Raw genomic sequence first — 16329 nt, forward strand, 5'->3', positions numbered from 1 at the left:
CGAATCCCCGCAACGGGGTGAGCTCCCGTTGCTCGGTCCCAGTTCCTGCCAACCTAGCAGTTTGAAAGCACGTCAAAGTGCAAGTAGATAAATAGGTACCGCTCTTGTGGGAAGGTAAACGGTGTTTCCGTGCGCTGCTCTGGTTCGCCAGAAGCAGCTTAGTCATGCTGGCCACATGACCTGGAAGCTGTCTGTGGACAAACGCCGGCTCCCTTAGCCTATAGAGCAAGATGAGCGCCGCAACTCCAGAGTCGTCCACGACTGGACCTAACGGTCAGGGGTCGCTTTACCCTTTAATCTGTCTCCCATCTGAGCACAACAAAGCTGAGACAAGGACTTTTCTGAGAATTCAGAAGAAGCCAAAGACCTTATACAGTGATACCTTGGGTTACAGACGCTTCGGATTACAGACGCTTCGTGTTACAGACTACACTAACCCAGAAATAGTACCTCGGGTTAAGAACTTTGCTTCAGGATGAGAACAGAAATCGTGCGGCGGTGGCACGGCAGCAGCGGGAGGCCCCATTAGCTAAAGTGGTACCTCAGGTTAAGAACAGTTTCAGGTTAAGAACGGACCTCCGGAATGAATTAAGTTCTTAACCCGAGATACCACTGTATACTTCTCATCACAAACTTCAATGTCCAGATCTGCCTTCTAGTGTCATGGCTCCCTCTGTAAGTGATGCACAAGAAGAAGATGCAGAGGACCAGACTCCTGGCAGCAGCACCAGAGACGAAGGGGAGCAGCTCAGTGGAGACAAGCCTGCCCTGGAGGAGGAGGAAGCTGATGGGACCACAGGTCCAGGACTACAGGTCATACGCTCATCCAGAACCCTACTTTGTAGGGTCGGTGTTACCTCAGGGGACCTTCCACGTGGGAAGAGATAGAGGAGATGCCAGCGGCAGAAGTCATTCTATGGAGGGAGGCTGCACAGTAGGAGATATGGATGCATTGCATCAAAACAACACTTGAATCCTTACTGACCTACCTCCTGGGAAGAAGGCCATAGGAAGTAAGTGGGGCAAACAGAGTTGCCTACAGCTGTCCCAGAGTAAGAAATTCCACACAAGGACAAAGCACATTGGGATGAAGTATCACTATGTACACAAGGCAATTCAAGACAGACGTGTAGTTGGCTTATTGCCACATCAAAGAGATGACTGCTGATATCCTGACCAAGCGTCTACCAAGAGACAGTTTCCAGAACCTTTGAGTCAAGGTGGGACTCTGGGTGGTTTCATAAAAGAGCATGTATGTTGTTTTGCCTGAGAATGCGTGCGTGGGATATTTGCAGTGCAGTCAAACCAACAATGCATGTTTGCTAGATAGGCACTGGATAGGAGCTGAAGCCCTGTAAATTTCCTAGAGAGGGCTCTGAGAGACACGCCCAGGTGCCTGGTCAGGGGGAGGGTCTATGCATATTTAACATCTCACCTGGCTCTGTGCTTGCTCTTTGCTCTCACCTCCATTCCAGCAACGTGACTAATTTTAAACTAAAGTATGTCTTTGTAACTGGATTATCATTTTAAGCCTGCCTGAACAAAACTGCTGTATCTGTTACTCTTCAACAAGTATTCTGAGTGAGTAAATGTTACTCTTTTTTAAACTTTTACAAGACTGTTTGTGCGATTATTGTTTTAAGGGGAGAAAAGGGGGAAACACCAGAAGAATCCAGTCTGCCTTAAAGCATTCTGGATTACTTAAACTAAAAGGCTAAAACTAGCCTATTAAAGCTTCCCTTTTAAGGGGCAAAGGTATGGCACGCTGCTTCCTCGACATAAGGAAAGAAAGATAATATCTAATAAATATCTCCCCTCCTAGCATCTATACACATCCCTACAGAGCCAAGGGTTTCGTGTCATTAATACAAACTGCTTTTATTCAAAGGGATGCAGGGGAGGAGACTGTTCTGTGCTGATGGAGGCAGGGCGAAAACCCACGCCCATTTCCCAGGGATGCAGCTTGTGTAAAGTACTGTCTATACAGCATGAAACAAAGGCATATAGACGTGGACACACAGCGCAACTCGACACCTACCATGTTCCAGCAGCTCTGCTTCAGTTTCCCCTAGGCAAAGGAAGAGCTCAACCGCTCAAAAAGGACAAGGCCCTCAACATCTTGCCTTGGCAACTTTGCAGGTACCCTGCCAACCCTGAAATGAGATCAGGTCTGCAAATGTTGGCAAGAGCAGTTTGCTGGCCGGATCTGGCCCCTGCATTAGAGCAAGCCAGTAAAAGAGGATGAAGGGGAAAGAGCCCACCAGGAAAGGAATTGTGAGATTTAACTTGGAGTTGCAAGCTGAGAATCCTCCACTGGGAAATTTCCCACCAGCTGTTTGTTGTGCCCCACTCCTCCTGACCGAAAGACGCTCAGCCCATCTGTCTTCGCCCCCTCCGTAACTGAATCAGCCGCCTCCGTTGCACTTGGGGTCCTTATCTGTGAGGCTGCATTTGTGCCTTCCTTTTCCTGCTGTTCAAACATGGCAAGAATGGAACAGGAACAGCCAGAAATAAGGGACAGTGCGATCTGCACAAGCAAGCAACTTAAACTGCAGCCAGGATCCCCTAGGGTGAGGAGAGAAGCAGCCCAGGCGTTCAAGCCCCAAGCCTGCTCTTCTCCCAACTACTCCCTCTGCCCCTCTCCAAGTGTCCAGTCCTTTCAAAGACCCACAGTTTGCACAAGCACCTTCACCCGCCTTAGTGCAAGAGAGAACAGTAGCAAAGTGACTTCATAAAGCATCACTTGATTTCATTGGTTTGAGTTCCTCGATTTCAAGGTGTTTAGACTGTCCTCACTTTTGGAGTCCGGGGACGCAAGCACATTAATGCCACCTGCTCCTCCATCCTTCCCAGCTTCATGGGTAACAGGGTGGCCTCGCATGCTTGCAATTGCTGCAACTGCTTGTGTGGATTCCATTGCCCACTGGGGCACTCTGTAGATTGAACCAGTTCACATCCCTCTTTGTTGCCACTGGGCTATAAACAGAGTGGCCCAGGAGAGCTGGCCTGGCTCCCAGAGGGACTGCATCATCTACAGGTGGTCATAGGTGGTGTTGGGAGGTAAAGGGCCCCGTGAAGATGAGCTGTAGTAATAGGGGGAACCTGGAAAGAAAGAGAGAGAGAGGCAGAGAGTGTGAGAGAGGCTATTAGCAAATAACCTGCCCGGGTTAACCATTCACTCCAGCTCAACACACATTAATCATCTCATACCCACAGCCTTTGCAGACCTCAGCAGGGTTCATGTTAAGATGCCATCAAAACAGCCCGGGGGATCATTGACTTCCCTGCCCCCTATTCTGAGACAGGGCCAGGCTACTTCCTTCCTGTGCAGGACTTTGGTCAAATGGCTTCCTTCCCGCAAGAGAAGCAGAAAGTTATCTGGCATTTCGCATCTGTGCAAGGTGTGTGGCTGGCTGCAGAAGCGGAGGCGGAGCTTTGGTCACTTTGGGTTTCAAAATATTTGGGCAGAGCTGTGGGCCTCTGGGAAAAGGAGAGTCTCAGTCAGACCTCTCTGTGTGGTCATTTGTGGCAAGGAAATGGGCTTGGAAGGAAGTGCACCTATAAGGGATATGGAGTCCTGTAACAGACAGTTTATTTTCTCTAACTACCCACGACCACCACCCCCAAAAAATTTGGGGATCCCATTCAAATTCTTTCATCAGATAATCACTGTTCTTAGCCTTTGTCACAAGGGTCCATCAGATTGTACCTGCTTTCCACTGCAGAAAGCACCTCGTCTAATCCAGAATGCGGCAGCTAGACTGGTGACTGGGAGTGGCCACTGAGACCATATAAAACCGGTTCTGAAAGACCTACATTGGTTCCCAGTACATTTTCCAAGCACAAGTCAAAGTGTTGGTGCTGACCTTTAAAGCCCTAAACGGCCTCGGTCCTGAATACCTGAAGGAGCGTCTCCAACCCCATCGTTCTGCCCGGACGCTGAGGACCAGCTCTGAGGGCCTTTGGCCATAGCTGCCAACTTTTCCCTTTTCTTGCGAGGAATCCTATTTGGAATAAGGGAATTTCCCTTTAAAAAAGGGAAACGTTGACAGCTATGCCTTTGGCGGTTCCCTCCCTGCGAGAAGTGAAGTTACAGGGAACCAGGCAGAAGGCCTTCTCTGTGGTGGCGCCCTCCCCGTGGAACACCCTCCCACCAGATGTCAAGGAAATAAACAACTATCTGACTTTTAGAAGATATCTGAAGGCAGCCTGTTTAAGGAAGCTTTTAATATTTCATGAATTACTGTATTTTAATATTTTGCTGGAAGCCGCAGGCAGTGACTGCATTCACAACTCTGCCAAGAGAAGGTCATGTTGGAGCTGGGAGCTTGCAAAGAGCAATCTTCAATTTGTAAGCGGGAAACAAGGGTCATCTAGTCCAACCCCCTTCAATGCAGGAATCTCATGAGAAGTGCAACAAGTGAACAGTTCTACTTTCCAGCATTCGTAGCGGGTCAGGTCAGCCCAGTCAGGCTCCTTGCTGGTGGCTAGTTGCAAGGACTGATGCGCCTCCTTTCTGTGTCGGAGAGCACCAGAAACAGTCCTCACCTGCCTAAGCCCTCAGCTTTGGCCCTCAATCCCAGGAGACCTGACACACAAACTGCCAGGTCAAGCTGAGAAAGCAACAGTTCCGCCCCCCACCCACACTCAACCACCTCCCCTTGCAGCCCCAGAGGAGAAGACTCACCCAGCAGTCCAGAGTTGGGGAATCGCCAGGGCTCTCCATAGCTGGTGTAAGGGCCATGGCTGTAGGCGCCGCCAGAATAATCACTCCCTGCTGGAGACAAAGAGAAGGGAACACGCGTCAGAGGCAGCTGGGAGAGGCTCGCTGGTGGGGCTGCAAGTGGGGACATCTCCACAACAGCTAAATGCAGGGTTGATGTGGTGTTAAGGCTACAAATTTGTTTTCATCGAGCACCACAAAAATCAAGATGCCAAACCTGGTTGTCGCCATCATCATTGCCATCTCCCTCCTGTTGCCTTCTAAGAGTATGTGGGATGTGATACACAAATAGCAATCAAGTACAACATTCCTTGTTTTCCTAGAGTGGACATGCGGGGGAATGTTTGGTCCAGCCAGTCGAAAACTTCCTGTTTCCTCCTGGCTGGAGCATCCTTCCTTTTGGGCGTGACCTTACCTGCCCGGGTAACAAAAGGGCAAGGTACGCAGAACACCTCTCTCTTTTTCACTTCCTCTTTTCCACCTTCCTTTCGTCGTGTGAACTGCAGTGACTGCCAGTCTGCAGTCACTGGGATTAACCCCCATTTGGGGTAGATCCACATGTACATATTTGTAACTAAGTCTGCCTCCAGGGATCCAGCTGTGAACTGATGATGTGAGTAAACTTTTATATATACTTTGCTCAAGGTTGTGGTGTGTTTATTCTTTTAAGAGGGATGTACGGGAACTTACCAGGAATCTAATATAGAGAAGCTCACACGAGCCTGCAACCAGTTATATGCTGTGCATGTAAAAAGGGGGAAGGTAATTCTGCTACATAAAGGAACTTGCTAGTGCAAGTTAGGAAGGATATTAATAAACAATATATCCTCTCTTGCCTTCCTGAACATTCCCACAGAGGCGACTCGGGCTCTAGTGCTTCTCAACATGGAAGTGAAATGGGGGCACCCAAATTTAAGGGAGGAGCTTCTGCAAACTCGGGGGACTCCTCATATGTGCAGAAATACCGAAGCCTGTTCATGAAAAGGTTTTTTACAATGGCCTTGGCAAGAACCTCTGAGCTGACAGGCTGCTGGTGACAGTTGAGCAGTGGCTGAGCAAGGGAGACCTGAAGCCAGGCAGAGGCTCAAAGGGTGCATTCTTCAGAACTACCCTGCCCTGAAATGCGCAAGCTAGGGTAGGGCAGCCCTCCAGCAGGAGAAAGTGGGGTGAGAGACAAGGGCGGGGAGTGTCATTAATCTCTTCTCTGCTCCTGAAATCCCCCTTCCCTGAGGATGCATTCCTAGGTGAAACCCCAAAATGGATTGACCCCCCCTTTCTACGCGCTCTATGCTGCAACATTTTGTAATGGGTCCCTCTCAGTTTGGAGGTGAAACAGGGGGGCCACCCCACAGGAAGGCAGCAGCATCTGAACAGCTGGGGCTCTCTCTAGATATGCAGAGGTCTATCTATACACCTGTAAATGGAAAGAAAACGGTGACCCACATCAGTGTTCTCATAAGGAAACCACAGCCCCATTTAGTCAAGCATTATTAGCAGTTTATATTCTCACTCCCAATCTTCCACCAAGGGGGGCGGGGGCTCCTCCTGACAGATACCGTATTTTTCGCCCTATAGGACGCACTTTTTCCCCTCCAAAAATGAAGGGGAAATCTGGGTGCGTCCTATGGGGCGAATGAAGGCTTTCGCTGAAGCTTGGAGAGCGAGAGGGGTCGGTGCGCACCGACCCCTCTCGCTCTCCAGGCTTCAGGAAGACATCTGCAGCCTAGGCAGCCCTGTGGGAGGTCCCGCAGGGATGTCTAGGCTGCGGATAGCAGCCTGCTTCCCGGAGCGTCGGGCGCCCTGAAAGCAGAGCGCCCGGCGCTTCGGGAACACATCCACAGCCTAGGCAGCCCTGTGGGAGGTCCCGCAGGGATGTCTAGGCTGCGGATAGCAGCCTGCTTCTCGGAGCGTCGGGCGCTCTGCTTTCAGGGCACCCGGCGCTTCGGGAACACATCCGCAGCGTGGGGAGCCCTGCAGGAGTTCCCCGCAGGGCTCCCCACGCTGCGGATAGCAGCCTGCTGCCCGGCGGGCGGGGCGCCCTGAAGCAGAGCGCCCCTCGCGCTGGGCAGACATCGGCCAGCCCCACAAGCTCGGGGAACAGCAGGGAGGCGCAGCGCCACCATCCCGCTGTTCCTCGACCTGGTTCGGTTTCTCCGACCTGCTTTTTGGGGGGAAATAAAGGGGGGGAAATTTCCTTTATTTCCCCCCCAAAAAACTAGGTGCGTCCTATGGGACGGAGCATCCTATGGGACGAAAAATACGGTAAGTAATAATCCACGGAAGTCCAGATGCTATTTTTGGCCACATCCAAACCTTAAAACACTATTATATCACTTTAATAATTTACTATTTATACCCCACCCATCTGACTGGGCTGCCCCAGCCACTCTGGGTGGCTTCTAGCGTATATAAAAACATAATAAAGCATTAAACGTTCTTTTAAAAAAAACACTTCAGTATACAGGGCTGCCTTCAGCTGGCTCAAGAGTTGGGTAACTCCATACCCTCCAACATTTCTCGGGTGAAAATAGGGATGTCCTAAGGAAAAGCGGGACATTCCGGGATCAAATCAGAAACTGGGATGGCTTCTCTAAATCGGGGCCGTCCCTGGAAAATAGGGACACATGGAGGGTCTGCTTTTTCACCACTCTGAAGTGTGATGTGGCCTTAACCCAGTGTACTACAGAAGCCAGCAACAGGACTCCCGTTTTCCAAAATGGTGCTTCCCCCTTCTTCTCCCCACACACCTCCCTCAAATCTTCTCTGGAGTCCCAGAAGAGTGGAGGGGGGGCATGGGGGGGGGGAGATTGTTCCATCTGGCAGGCGGAAACGTCTGCACAGATTGATTGTATCAGTGCAATGTTTAATTCCACGCATAATTCTTTTTCTAGCACTTCCTCCAAGTACTCCAAATATGTCACGTACACTAATCTTGGTGGTCCTTAACAATGACCCTACAAGGTAGGTTTGTATGATTAACCTCGAATCAATCCCATGTAGGGTTTAGTCCAGGGGTCAGCAAACTTTTTCAGCAGGGGGCCAGTCCACTGTCCCTCAGACCTTGTGGGGGGCCAGACTATATTTTGAAAAAAATAATACAGTGGTACCACGGGTTACATATGCTTCAGGTTACAGACTCCACTAACCCTCAGGTTAAGAACTTTGCTTCAGGATGAGAACAGAAATCGCGCGGCCCCATTAGCTAAAGTGGTACCTCAGGTTAAGAACAGTTTCAGGTTAAGAACTGATCTCCAGAACGAATCAAGTTCTTAACGTGAAGTACTACTGTACAGGGAAGGGTTTTTTTTAAAAAAATGTTTAATGTTTTATATATTTTGGAAGCTGCCCAGAGTGGCTGGGGCAACCCAGTAAGATGTGTGGGGTATAAACAGTAAAATTATCATTATGGAATGGGATGTCCTTATTTTCATCGGAGAAATGTTGGAGGGTATGCTTGACGGCTGGAGCAAGTTCAATAGGGCAAAAGTTTTCCTCCACGAAACCTGATCCTAGCCCTAGCCATTAACGTGTTTAAAAAATGAGCTCAGAAACGATTTGGCCCCTCCTCCAACTGGAAAGTTAGATAGGTATAAGAGGATCTGACTTCCAGTGGTCATTTTGCAGCCTCTAAGGCAGGGGTCAGCAAACATTTCCAGCAGGGGGCCGGTCCACTGTCCTTCAGACCTTGGGGGGGGTGGATTATATATATTGGGGGGGGGGTGACGAACGAATTCCTATGCCCCACAAATAACCCAGAGATGCATTTTAAATAAAAGCACAGTTCTACTCATGTGAAACACCAGGCAGACCCCACAAATAACCCAGAGATGCATTTTAAATCAAAGGACACATTCTTCTCATGTAAAAACACGCTGATTCCCGGACAGTCCGCGGGCCGGATTGAGAAGGCGATTGGGCCGCATCTGGCCCCCGGGCCTTAGGTTGCCTACCCCTGATTTAGCAGATAGAGGTGTCTTTGTATTTGTCTTTAGGTTGTCTTCAGGTGTGTGTGTGTGTGTGTGTGTTTGCAGGGGGGTGTCAGTTAGAGCAGGTTCTCCAACCATTTGGATGCTGGTGTTGGTGAGGGGGGTGGGGCTGGAGCCTGACTGCGAGGGAGGGGAAGAAGATTTCAAGGGGCATTTGATTGAGTGCTCTCATTACAAGTGGTGTAAAAACAGCCCCCAATCTCTCCTTTCTTCTCCTGACCAATCTCATTTCACGCTTGAGGGGAGGGAGCGCGTAAGGGAGAAGATTCTGTATTCTCAACGCTGCATTAACCACATCTCCAAGGTAACCCAGGGACACACCAGCTCAGCACGTCCGCCAAGCCAAAGGGAACGGCGGCACCAGCTTGCCAGCTTCTCCCGCCTCAGCGGGCAAGGCCTTCCTCCTGACAGCAGAATTCGAGGCTTGCAAAGTTCAGGCGCAGCTTAGGCTGGCAACCAAAACATGCTTACTAGGGAGCAAGCACCCCTGCACAGATTTGCGTTTACTTCAGAGCCCACATGCACAGGATTTGCCCTTAGAGCATGGGTAGGCAAACTAAGGCCCGGGGGCCGGATCCGGCCCAATTGCCTTCTCAATCCGGCCCACAGATGGTCCGGGAATCAGTGTGTTTTTACATTAGTAGAATGTGTCCTTTTATTTAAAATGCATCTCTGGGTTATTTGTGGGGCCTGCCTGGTGTTTTGACATGAGTATAACGTGTGCTTTTTTTAAAAAAAAATGCATCTGGTTTTTTTGTGGAGCATAGGAATTTGTTCAACCCCCCCCCCCAATATAGTCCAGCCCCCCCCCAAGGTCTGAGGGACAGTAGACCAGCCCCCTGCTGAAAAAGTTTGCTGACCCCTGCCTTAGAGGCTGAAAAATGGCCACAGGAAGTCAGATCCTCTTACACCTATCCGACTTGCCAGTTGGAGGAGGAGCCAAATCGTTTCAGAGCTCATTTTTTAAAAACACGTTAATGGCTAGGATCAGGTTTCGTGGAGGAACTTTTGCCCCATTGAACTTGCTCCAGCCGTCAAGCATACCCTCCAACATTTCTCCGATGAAAATAAGGAAGTCCCATTTCATAATGAATTTTTTACTGTTTATACCCCACACATCTTACAGGGTTGCCCCAGCCACTCTGGGCAGCTTCCAACATATATAAAACATTAAACATTTAAAAAAAAAAAACCTTCCCTATACAGTGGTACCTCAGGTTAAGAACTTAATTCGTTGTGGAGATCCATTCTTAACCTGAAACTGTTCTTAACCTGAAGCACCACTTTAGCTAATGGGGCCTCCTGCTGCCGCTGCGCCGCCAGAACACGATTTCTGTTCTCATCCTGAAGCAAAGTTCTTAACCTGAGGCACTATTTCTGGATTAGCGGAGTCTGTAACCTGAAGCGTCTGTAACCTGGAGCATCTGTAACCCGAGGTACCACTATACAGGATTGCCTTCAGATGGCTATGGGGTCGATAACTCCATACCCTCCAACATTTCCCCAATGAAAATGAAAATAAAGACATCATAAGGAAAAGTGGGACATTCCATGATCAAATCAGAAACCGGGATGGCTTCTCTAAATCAGGGACGTCCCTGGAAAATAGGGACACTTGCAGGGTCTGCATCAAGTTGGCCTCAGAGGCCTTTTGCAAAGGGGCTGCCAGGTACAAGGCCATCTTGGTGGTGGCGCCACAGCTGCGGCCGAATTTTCTCCTTCGGGAAGCCCAGTTCCCCTGCTTCTTGTTTTCAGACAGCGTTTGAAAACGTTTTCATTCTGGAAAGTGTTTTAATGAGCGACTGCTCTTTTTAAGTCTTCTGGTTTTTAATGCTTCTGTGCATTCTCAAGACTTTTATTGGAGTGAGTCTAACATTGTGCTTTGCAACATGATTTCTTATAATGAAAGCAGAGTAGGAAAATGAGCTTGAAATAACCCAAAGAAACGAGGGAGGGAGGCGGGGCCGTGCGAGGGGTGGTCCCAGTGGGCAGACGAGGCCTAATGCCAACTGGGGGAAGGAGGAGCAACAGAAGCTGGCCCTTTAAGGGGGCAGATGGGGCTGGCTGGCCTCAGGCTTGTGGGTTGCGGGGTGGGGTGGGGTGGGCGCTTCCTGGCTGCTCTGGAAGGAGAGATGCTGTGCTGCGCAACTCCAGGTGTTTGGGGACTGTATGATGCGTCTCAGTGGGGATGGAAAGACACCCGGAAGGAGGCATTTTCTCTATTCTCTAAAAATGCCACGTCCATTTTTAAGTGACAGGGTTGTGTTGAATGGGTAAAGAGGGGGGCAGAACAAGGCTAGGAGACCCACCACATGTTACATTATTGTAACTCGCTCTACGTGGGGCTGCCCTTGAGACTGACCCAGAAACTCCAGCGGGTGCAGAATGCCGCGGCGAGACTCCTTACGGGGTCTTCGCTGCGAGATCACATTCACCCGGTGCTATACCAGCTGCACTGGCTCCCGGTGGAGTACAAGGTCAGGTTTAAGGGGCTGGTTTTGACCTTTAAAGCCCTATATGGCCTAGGACCCTCGTACCTACGGGACCGCCTCTCCTGGTATGCCCCGCGGAGGAACTTACGGTCTTCAAATAAAAACATCTTGAAGGTCCCAGGCCACAGAGAGGTTAGGCTGGCCTCAACTAGAGCCAGGGCTTTTTCGGCTGCGGCTCCAACCTGGTGGAACGCTCTGTCGCAAGAGACAAGGGCCCTGCAGGACTTGACATCTTTCCGCAAGGCCTGCAAGACAGAGCTGTTCCACCAGGCCTTTGGTCAGGGCGCAGCCTGACTCCCTCCTTTGGCAATCTTTACAAAACTTTAGTTTATGGTTGCCATCAATTTTGATTTTAATTAATTTTTATAATGTTTTTATAATGTTGCACTGTTTTAGTGTTGTTAGCCGCCCTGAGCCCGGCTTCAGCTGGGGAGGGCGGGATATAAATAAAAATTTTTATTATTATTATTATTCTTTCCCTGCAATCTGGGGAGGTGGCAAAGCCTGAGACTGCGGGCACAGTACGTGGGAGGGGCATAGCCAGCCATGGCATCCTCACTGCCTTGAGTCCCATCCCTTCCGCCTCCTCCTCCCCTGAAGCTTTTCCCAGGGAGCTCCTTACCTGCCACCATGCCAGCAATTGCAGATGAGCTATAGCTTCCCTGCCCACCTGTTGGGATGTGGGGAGGGTAGCCTGGAAGGGTGGAGCCAACCACTTCGCGCCCTAAGAGAGGGGGGAGAGACAGGGACAGAGGAAACCAGAATCAACAGACATGCCAGGAAACACCTTTAGCAGCCTAGGTGCTCAAGAATCTACAAACTGCATTGAACCTTGGTGTGTCTTTGCCTGCCTCCCGAAGCACCAGCCAATACCCACTGGTGCTGTGGGTTAAACCCCAGAGCCCAGGACTTGCCGATCAGAAGGTCGGCGGTTCGAATCCCCGCGACGGGGTGAGCTCCCGTTGCTCGGTCCCTGCTCCTGCCAACCTAGCAGTTCGAAAGCATGTCAAAGTGCAAGTGGATAAATAGGTACCGCTCCGGCGGGAAGGTAAACGGCGTTTCCGTGCGCTGCTCTGGTTCGCCAGAAGCGGCTTAGTCATGCTGGCCACATGACCCGGAAGCTGTACGCCGGCTCCCTCGGCCAATAAAGCAAGATGAGTGCTGCAACCCCAGAGTCGGCTACGACTGAACATAATGGTCAGGGGTCCCTTTACCCTTACCTGTACTTAACTGATGTGCCACCCACATTTCACCTCTCCAAATGACCCCCTGACCACTCGGGGAAAGCCCATTGCTCTCCTCCTGACATAGCTGTCAACTTTCAGATTTGAAAATAAGCAGCCTCACCTGTCCCGGGGACAGTCTACGGGATATCTAACAATCCGGGATAGCAACAGGAAACGGCGCTGGAATAAGGGAATTTCCCGCAAAAAAAGGGAAGGTTGACAGCTATGCCTCCTGACATTCGGGCTAAGGCTTTGACAAAGACCTCTCCACAACCCACAGGCCCTTGTGTGACCGACTTGCTGCAAATATGCACAGGGAACACTCTGCCCCACTTCTCCTTCGGAGCTGTTATGGGGCCTGGAGCACCCACAGGTGTGCTCATGTTGGGTGCCTAGACGTCCCTGAATGGGCAGCCCTTACCTGTCACAGCAGAATATGTCTGGTGGGCCGCCAGGTTACGACTCAGCGATGGGTTGGAAGGCGTGAGCATAGATTTCCCGTCGTCCATGGATGTGTTGAGCAGGGGCACGGTATAGATACCTGCCTGAGAAAGGGGGGGCAGCAGGGGATCAGGGCCTTATAGGGATCTGAGTACAGTCCTCCATGGCCCCCTGGTTCCCCCCCCCCACGGGACTCCCTACTTGTTCCTTCAGTGTCAATGAGCTCCGAATCCCTTCACAATATGATGGGATTCCTGCGTAGTTGCACGTGTTGGACTTTGGGGTCCCTTCTAACTCTATGGCTCTATGAATATATTCATCATACCTCTAACTCAGCCTTGTAGCTTCTCCCCCACCTCCATCCATGCCCCCCCCCCGCCTGCCAGTTAGGGAGTCACCTTATTATGAATTGGACCACTGGTGCACCAACATTTTATGGGGTGTGGAACACAGAGCAGTCAAATGCAATATTCCTAGAGTGGACATGTTTAGACGTGAAGAGGGATGTCTGTCCAGTCAGTAGATAAACTTCCTGTTTCCTCCTGTACTGAGACAAACTTCCTCTACATGTGACCAGAGGTGGGCGTGACCTTACCTGTGCAGGTAACAAAATAGCACAGGGCAGGCAGCCATCTCTCTCTCTCTGACTCCGTTCCTCGAATAGATTCCACATGTATATACAGTGGTACCTCAGGATGCAAACGGGATCTGTTCCGCAGCCCCGTTCGCATCCTGAACAGAACGTAAGATGCGACAGCACGTCTGCGCATGCGTGGGCCGCGTTTCGCCACTTCCATGCATGTGCGTGACGTCATTTTGACCGTCTGCGCATGCATGAGCGGCAAAACCAGGAAGTAACCCGCTCCATTACTTCCAGGTCGCTGTGGAACACAACCCGAAAATACTTATCCTGAAGCGCATTTATCCCGAGGTATGACTGTATTTTGTAACATAAGTCTGCCTTCTGGGATCCATTTGTGAACAGAACGTGTGAGTAAACTCTTTTATACTTTTATACAAGGCTGTGTTGTTTCTATGCTTTCTAGGAGGGAATAAAAGGGGAATTACCAGGAAACTTATATTAGAGACTTATGCAAGCCTGGCAAACCTATCCGCTGTGCAAGTTTAAAAGGGGAATGTTACTCTGCTAAATCATAGAACTTGTTAACACAAGTTGGAAAGGATATAATTAAACAATATATCCTCTCCTGCCTCCCTGAACATTACACACATTAGAAGTGCCAGGGATGGATTTTGGAACCTCTTGTATCTAAAACGTACATCTACCACTGAGTTCCAGGCCCCCCCACCTTCCACCCCCACCTCAAGGCTGTCATGGCGGCCTTTGGCTCCAGCACACACCTGTTCTCCCTTGGCATGGCTGGGGGAAGCGTAAGCCTCTGGGAAGTGCTGTCTCTCGAAAGGGCACTCCAGCAGGTGCTGCCCATACGCCTCGCTGCGCAGGTGCTTGTGGGGGGTGCTGCTGCCTTGAGAGTCTGTGCTGAGCTGGCAGCTCTCCTGGTCACCTGCTAAGGGAAGCCGCAATCAGCCCGACTTGGACAAGCCTCTGCCCAGCCCACCTGCTGGGATTTAACCTGTGGGAAAGGATGCCCCCCCCTCTCTCTCCCCCAAGCCCATGTTTAACTGTCCAAAGTTAAACAGGCACAATGTGAGACTATAGAACACCATTGCTGGTTATGGAGCAAACTTAGAACCAAACAGAAGTCAGTCTGGAGCCTTAGCTTGCTGTTTCCGTCCTTTTTGGCACGAAACAAGCGGCTGTGTAAGAGTCCCCTCTTCAACCACAGCACCTCTGAACCTACACTCACAACCTGGAGAAGCTACCGTATTTTTCGCCCTAAAGGACACACTTTTTCCCCTCCAAAAATGAAGGGGAAATGTGTGTGCGTCCTATGGGGCGAATGCAGGCTTTCGCTGAAGCCTGGAGAGCGAGGGGGGTCGGTGCGCACCGACCCCTCTCGCTCTCCAGGCTTCAGGAAGCTATCCGCTAGCCGTGGGAGACGCAGCTCTCCCACGGCTAGCGGAGAGCTTGCCTGCACCCAGAAGCTTGGGGCGCGCTGAGCTCAGCACCGCCCCAAGCTTCGGGCTTCGCGCAGCGCTCCGCTAGCCGTGGGAGAGCTGGGCGAAATCACGCGGCTCTCCCACGGCTAGCGGATAGCAGCCTGTTCTGGGGGCTGGGGTCGGGGGAAGCTCAGGCTTCCCCCGCCCCAGCCCCAGCCCCAGCCCCGCACCTGGGGGGTAAATAATTTTTTTTCTTTATTTCCCCCCAAAAAACTAGGTGCATCCTATGGGGCGAAAATACGGTACATGTTAGCAACAGAGGTGCCCAGAGTCAGACCCTGCCGCACCCTCCCAGCCCAAAGTCACTTACTGTCCTGGATTTTTCTCTTGTGGTCGCTGCTGGGGGAGCCGATCCCTAGAAGGCCGTTGATGGAGTAGGTGGAGGAGCCCAGAGAGTCTGACTGGGGCGACTCAGGAGGAGTCACAGCTGAGCTGGGGACTGGAGGAGACACAGCAGTGGGGAGTTAGTGGAGAAATGTCAGCAGGCCCTCCCAAGGAAACACCCCCAACCCCTCTTCCAGGGCACACTGGATTGTGGAGGTGAAGAGCAGTTAGGAGGACTGGCCAAGTGGGGAACTTGCCCCATGGCAAGGGTGCCCTAGGTGCTCAGCTTGGGAACGCTCCCCTCCAGCTAGGACCGAAGGACGCAGCTTCACTTTGCTGCCATGGAACAATGGCAGAGATTCCAAGCTAGCTATCAAATGTTTCTATCACTCTTCAGGAGGAAAGGTTGGGAAATCACTTTAACAAACAACATCAGTAGGGCTATTTACAAAAAATCACAATTACAAGCTTTGGGGAAAAGATATCCACTTGTACTGTGAGTTGGCATTGTATAGAAATTAACAGCCATATTGGTCTAGAAATGTTTAAACTCGTAAATACCAACTGTAGAAGAACGGCAGATGAAGATGTTGGACTTTTTGGAGCTGGCCGACCTGACTAGAAGAATCCGCGATCAGAAAGAAGAGGAACACCAAGAAGATTGGAAGAAATGCAAAGATTATTTAGCTAATATTGTAATATAAGATAATTAGAAGATACTTGAAAGTATCTGATAGGCCTAGGACTAGAATAAGAACGTTGTGTAGTAATATGGATTTAAGCCAAAAAAAAAAGAGAGGAAGATAGTTAATTGAAGGAGTTAATTGTATTAGAAAGATGATTTTGGAAAACTGTTACAAAGGTGTTACAATGAAATTCAGTTGAGGGGGAATGGAGGAAGTCAGATTACAATGAAAGTTAACTTGGATTCTAGAAGTAATAAGTGTTTTTATTCTTTATTTTTTTTTCCCTTTTCTTTCTTTTAGTATTGTAAGGTGTTTTGTTTTGTGTTTTTATATGTCATTTTTGTTATAAATGTGGAAAATAATAAAAAA

The 16329-nt window shown here is 50.2% G+C and overlaps 1 protein-coding gene across 8 annotated transcripts in view; it reads right to left on the reverse strand.

Annotated features, from left to right (window-relative positions):
* Positions 1 to 1859: 1859 nt before the first annotated feature.
* The window catches only part of PAX8 (paired box 8), a 37494-nt gene continuing 23024 nt past the window's right edge, over positions 1860 to 16329 (reverse strand). For 4 of the 8 annotated variants that reach the window (XM_083629574.1, XM_083629572.1, XM_083629575.1 and 1 more), the window contains exons 6-11: positions 15261 to 15389; positions 14231 to 14397; positions 12849 to 12972; positions 11824 to 11925; positions 4688 to 4777; positions 1860 to 3102 (exon numbers count right to left, since the gene is read on the reverse strand). In XM_083629574.1, coding sequence (XP_083485700.1) covers positions 3032 to 3102; positions 4688 to 4777; positions 11824 to 11925; positions 12849 to 12972; positions 14231 to 14397; positions 15261 to 15389 — 683 coding nt within the window. In that variant the 3' untranslated portion in view covers positions 1860 to 3031. The remainder of the gene's footprint in view (positions 3103 to 4687; positions 4778 to 11823; positions 11926 to 12848; positions 12973 to 14230; positions 14398 to 15260; positions 15390 to 16329) is intronic. The other 4 variants (XM_083629578.1, XM_083629576.1, XM_083629577.1 and 1 more) reach the window with 1 other exon arrangement.

The sequence above is a fragment of the Podarcis filfolensis genome, assembly GCF_964270895.1.
Source record: "Podarcis filfolensis genome assembly, chromosome: 8".
In the NCBI taxonomy this organism is placed as follows: domain Eukaryota; kingdom Metazoa; phylum Chordata; class Lepidosauria; order Squamata; family Lacertidae; genus Podarcis; species Podarcis filfolensis.